The 6,000-nt window shown below is 45.4% G+C and overlaps 1 protein-coding gene across 1 annotated transcript in view; it reads right to left on the minus strand.

Moving 5' to 3' along the window:
- The window catches only part of SYT17 (synaptotagmin 17), a 28,565-nt gene extending 23,141 nt beyond the window's left edge, over positions 1–5,424 (minus strand). Inside the window, exons 1-2 of the mRNA XM_003210705.4 lie at positions 4,582–5,424; positions 3,309–3,457 (exon numbers count right to left, since the gene is read on the minus strand). Coding sequence (XP_003210753.1) covers positions 3,309–3,457; positions 4,582–4,668 — 236 coding nt within the window. The 5' untranslated portion in view covers positions 4,669–5,424. The remainder of the gene's footprint in view (positions 1–3,308; positions 3,458–4,581) is intronic.
- Between the last annotated feature and the right edge of the window lie 576 nt (positions 5,425–6,000).

A 6,000-nucleotide genomic window follows, 5' to 3' on the forward strand; every position in this document is an offset into this window, starting at 1 on the left:
TGGATGTGTTCATGTCTGAGAAGCAAATGCACAAAACAAGAAAGCAGAGTGAAAAGGGAATCAGGAAGAGAGGCATTAAGGATGCTCTACAATGGGTAAACATAATAGTGAGTTAATAACATACAGATGACCTTTAGTAAGGAAATTGCTACTGAGCTACAATAATTTTTCCTCAAATAAACTTTGGCTCTGGCTAAGGCAGCTCTGTTTCTGCTTAATCAGAGCCTTTGGGAAGAGGAATCTCGTTCTGATTTCAATTTAATCTCACAGAACATGCACCATTTATCTCTGGGTTTTTATGGAGAATATTCCACAACAGGCAGTGCCAACACACAGCCTTATTCCCAGCCCATCGCTGCACAGACTGGGATGCAATCACTCATCGTAAGATAAGCAGCAGCAGCTACCACGCATTCAGGTCAATGCAATTAGGTTCAGTAGTTCAGTAAGGTTTTTTTTTTTTCCCCAAATTGCTACTAGAAGCCACTGTGAAAATTCAGAAAGCGAGGAAAAATCAACAGCCTCTCAAGAAGTACTTAAACTTGCAGCCTTAAAGTCCTCTCCTGAATTTCCAGGACATCAGGTGTCTCACAGCTACCAAAGGGAAAACCTGCATGCAAAATACAAAGGACAGATCACTGAGACAGATCATCCTGTTGTTTGCCAGTGGGCAAATGAAGACCATAGCATCAATTTTTCTCTGGAGACTGGGTAGGGACATAGGGAAAGAGCAAATTGCATGGCATTTGCTTCCTGGGTGCACAAAGAAGTGGCAGCATTGAAAGACCTCAGCTAAAAATTTGAGTTTATTTTTAAAACACTTTCAACCTGTGAGCAGGGAATACAATAAATTGATTTGTTCCCAAACTTAATGCATGTATCTAAATGCAGAATATGGTGTTGTCAAATCCATCTTCCATTTGAGGGGTTTCCACTGAATCTAAAAGCTTTCTCTTCAAAAAGAGAAATAAGGATGGCGTTAATTAGCATATACAGTTCTCTGAGCTGAATATGTAAAACCATACCCATTAAACACATTACTCCAAGACCAATTTCCAAACCTAGCCCTAACCCTAACTCAACGCTGTTTCCTACCTTCAAAAATGCATAAAGGAATTGCTAAGTATAAGGTTAATATAATGAAAATAAGAATGTTTTTCAACTTGTGATCTTTGAGTCAAGAGAGGATGCATGGCATCACTCTCATCTTAAATCTACATGCAGAAAGAATGCAGCGCTCCTATTGATCAGCAAACAAAATAGATCACTTCTGTCCCCTGCCTTCTACTCACCTTTCCATATTCCAGACCCCCACTTCTCTACAGTTCTTTTCCCTTCTCCTCTCAGTTTCATCCTCTCACTCAATGTCTTTCTCACCTCTGCTCTTTGTTCTCCTCGCTCCACTCCTTTTGGGACTCCCTGACCAGCTCCCAACAAGGTCACCCTCCTGGCGCCACGTTGGGCCCATCCCTGCCAAGCAGCAGGAGTCAGCAGCCCTACAACGCATGTAGAGTGACTTCAGTCATCCTAAGGCAAGACACCTTCATGCTGCCACTCAAAGCCAAATTACTCATCTACAGAGTCCTCTCTAACGTCTCTGCCTGCCCTCCCAGGTGCCACCTGTGGGAACTTGCCTTCTCCCACCACTACAGCCCCTACCTGCCCCAGGCTGCCCACAGCTGGAAGGAATGGTGAAGATGTGGTACCAAAGGCACAGCCCTGAATGTGAACCAAGCTGGGGGCCCTAGAGACCCTACTGGGCTGCATCACTGAAGCACAACACGGCTGGGAGAAGAGTAGTGTGAAGCACAACATGGTTGGAAAAATGCCCAGATCTTCTCCAAGAATGTGCTGCCTTCTGTTTATCAACATTACCAAAATTAATCATCAAGGCTTTCAGATGGAGTGGAACTGGGGGAGAACAATACAGACTGAAAGAGAGCATTTTACAAGTCCAAAGCTTTCTGTGTTCTCAGCCTGTGGCAAAGCCCAGCTCATCCACAAGGTCACCACATCACAGTGCCCTAGAGCCAGGCAGGATGCAGCAATCCATACCTGGCTGCAGGGCCAACCAGCTGCACGTCACAGCCCTCTGCTCAGCATGGCAGCTCTGAGGTTCCCTCTCACAGCAGGGCTGCCTGCTTGCTCCCAGGTGCACAATTGTTTCTGCAGCAATCTTTCTACATCCAATACTGCTACCTCATCGCTGCGTTCTCCTGTCTGCAATGCTTTCCTACTTAGCATTGATTTTGTTTCCATTTCACATTAATTGCAGGTAAGCCAACTTCTGGGCATGTATCTGACTCTTAAACATGATGTTCAGCATTCAAAAATCACTCTAACATATCTCAAATATTTCTACTTTTATTGCTTCGGTATTAATTACCATCCTATTCTTCCATGATTCAAAAAAGTACATAGATAAAACCATGATTTAAACATGGGTTTAACACAAATTTCATGTAGCAACAGTACACGGACCTTTTGGACCTAACAGAACAGCAGCAGGTACTCACAGCAGTAGGTAACATTAGCTGAGCATCATAGTGCTCATCAACATCACAGCATCATGGGATGTGCCAAATGGGCACCTCCCATGCCATGGCTTTGAGCACAGAAGACAGCCCAGCACAGCCATCATCAGCAATGCCTCCTCAGTCACCTCTCTGGTTCCCAAAAGAGAGAGTGTGAAAAAGGGAAGACTGTCTGTCTTTGTACTAGATTTTCAAAGGGTGAAACCTGCTGTTGTCACTCTTGTTCTTTGCTGATTCGAGAGGAAGTCTTGAAAAGGACTAAGATGATGCATGAGTTCAAGCCCTGCTAAATGAAACTTCGGATGGATTTCTTGTCAGAACAAATACAAGGAATGCCTTTCACCTTCCTAGATTATAACAATCTTAACGCCAAGATAAGAAATTTTTCCAAAACAAATTCATCAGCATTTCAGCTTAGTGGAAAGTGCTCCAAAGCTCTGGTCTGTCTGTAGAGAAAATGGGACTTTGGATGAGAAGTGTCCTTACTGCTAAACCAACAAATCAACTTCCACTCCAGCTTACAAGATAATTACTTCTGGCCTACCTACCAGAAGGTGCTTTACCAAGGCTCCCTGCATTATCTGAGCTAACAGTGCTGCTGGTTCTCCTTACCACTCAGCCACCTACTTTCCCACCCTTACCAGGAGATCCTTCCTTCATGTATGGCATCCTCCAAACCCTGAGCCCCTCTCACCTTTTCATATCAATACTCCCATCGCAGCTGAACAGCCCTATTCTTCCATTAGTGCTGTGAAATTGTGCAGCTAAACTTACAGCCAGGCTGGAGTCTGAGCAGGAAAAGGTCCCAGGATTTCAACTTCATCTTCATTTGTTTGACAACAGCTACAGTCGAAACACTTCTGACAACAATTTCTACAAGTCCACCGGCACAGCAAGAGATCCGAGATTCTAGCGAGCAGACCCTGAAGCCATTGGAAACCAAAGTACAAGATTACAACCCATCAATAGCTATTGAGAAATAACATTCAGCTGTATGTATGTGTTTCTGCAACAGCACATTAAGAACTATATTTATTCCATCTGTACCAAAAAGACAAGTGCTGCGCAGTTACCGGCCCAACTTCACTGATGCCGTAACAAGGCAGGAAAATAAGCATTCACTGCAGGTACTTCTCCTCTGGTAGCATTGTATCATTATGTATGTTGGCAAGAGGGTGATTTACAAAACGCTACCGTAACAACATGCTGGAGTGGAAACATGCTTATTCTTTCACGCACATCAACAAGCTGATCAGCAAACATACAATAGGAGGAATGAAAACCAAAAGGTAAGTGAAAGCTCCAACTTAATTCTGCAAGGTCTATTTAATTTGAAAACCTTAACACAGCAACATGAATACTTTTCATCCCCATAGATATGTCAGCATGTAATATCCACGTGATCCATTCGCATATGGCATTACAGCACAACAAATTTGCCGCTAAAACGGATCAGTGAATGCGTTCTGTCCTCATGCCTCCCTCTGCTAGGACGATTAACTTTGTGCACACCCAGCCCACTGCAGGGAGCACAGAATGCCTGCACCAGAAAGCCCAAACTGAGCCACGTCCCATCCTGCAGCAAGCAGCCTGCTGGAGCATTGCTAGAGAACGTCACTGCCCCATGGCCACGAGACAGAGCTGAGAGAGCACAGCACATCCCCAGAGTTGAGCAGGAATCAAACCACTCTACAATCATATGTAAGCTTGGAAGGTCCATAAGAAACTGAAGACATACAGCACATGAGCATTTCTCCACAGATATCCCACCAAATCACTTGGTACAAGGATGCTATCACACCACACTGAGGGGTTTTCCCTTAGAACACAGGTCTGCAGAGAAAGCCTCATGGGAACATCTGGTTTTGCTCCACTAAAACGGGTTTTCCATAAACAAACACCGGACATTGGGGAAAAAAATCATCAGCCTAGAATGCGGTGCGTTACTTCTATCTAGGACATCAGTAAAGAGTCAGAGAATACGAGACAATCCCCTCAGGATGGAGCGAGGAGACAGAGCAGAGAGTGAATCATCAGATTAACTCACCTCATTTATTGGTTCCAACTGTCCTTTTAGACATCCAGCATGAAGCAAAGGAGAACAAAACGAAAGAGACAAAAACAGGTTAGCCATGCTCTAACAACTTCACATTTTCTGCCATGACATGCCCCGGCCTGGAATGAGCTGAAATTTCTGCAAAACAACCAATTCCCCACAGAGGTACCCTGGCCAGGTGCTGGCTGCTGCTCCCAGCCCTTTCCCACCAGCTTGCTGAGGAGTGAAACCCCAACCAGCCCCACAGCACAACAGTCGTGCTCCTTGCCCCTTGCTACAGGGTACCACTTTGCTTTCCTTACAGCTGTCTCCAATGGCAGCATACAGCAAATTGTATCCCAACACTGCAGTTGGGAAAGGTGTGTGTCCAAAATCTGCCCATATGAACAGAGCTCCAACACCAACCTAGCAAAAGCAGCATTCGTAGCAAGAGTCACATCTTCTCTTTCAGCCTCTCCCTGTTCCTGACTCAGAGGTTAAAAGCACAGAGCTGAGTGCCCAAAGCCTGCAGCATGCACCCAGTTCAGACATTTGCACTGCAGCCCTACCTGAAGGTCCAGAAAGTTTACAGCAAAGGGAGAAATGATGGCAAGCCCCTGCTCAAACCATGCAGCCAACCATGTAACACTCTACACACCTTTCTTCATTTGTAACCACACAGTTAGCAGCATTCCAGGTGCCTGGTGAAATGCCCTTCTTACTCTGCTAATGACCGAGTGTCCCAATTGTCCCAGCTGTCCTTCTGCAAAGGGGGTCCCTAAGACAGAAGCAACAAAAAGCCTCTTTCCTGCCCTTCCACCTGCACAAATCAATTTCTGTCTTTACGTTCATGGACAACATGGACAAAGACAGCCTTCTACAAAGAAGCCATAATTTAGCAGTGAAATTTTGTTCCAAAAATACTCCTACGAGCTGTGTTTTACTCCATCTGAACTTCTCCAGAACCAGCACTTGGTGAGAAGGCCACGGCTCATTTACAACAAAAATTAAGAGACTGAAAATGCTGCAGTGCAATGTGACGAGATGGTGATTGGATACCCATGGACCAACTGGTTAAAGAGATCCTGAGAGGTTTCATGGGGCTTTATCATTCCTTATTAACGCAAAGTTGCAGTCAATGTGACAATGGTTCAGGGAAGCTGCTGTGAGGATATTTAAATTGCTCTAAAAATAATGCACTGGATTTGTGCCATGCACTCAAACGCTGCAGCACGTGCTGGTCAAAAGAAGTGGCACTTCTGAGTGCCTCCAATGCTGCAGGGACATGGAGACAGCTTGGGGCACACAGCCACAAATGGCACAGCCATGGGCTATGGGAGAGTACAGCCACGTGCCAGCAAGTGGAGCAGCACGAGGGTTGCACAGAGCTCAACAGCAATGCTGCTGCCGCTCAGAACGCTCCGCCGGGGG

Source organism: Meleagris gallopavo, chromosome 16, assembly GCF_000146605.3.
Source record: "Meleagris gallopavo isolate NT-WF06-2002-E0010 breed Aviagen turkey brand Nicholas breeding stock chromosome 16, Turkey_5.1, whole genome shotgun sequence".
Classification (NCBI taxonomy): Eukaryota; Metazoa; Chordata; class Aves; order Galliformes; family Phasianidae; genus Meleagris; species Meleagris gallopavo.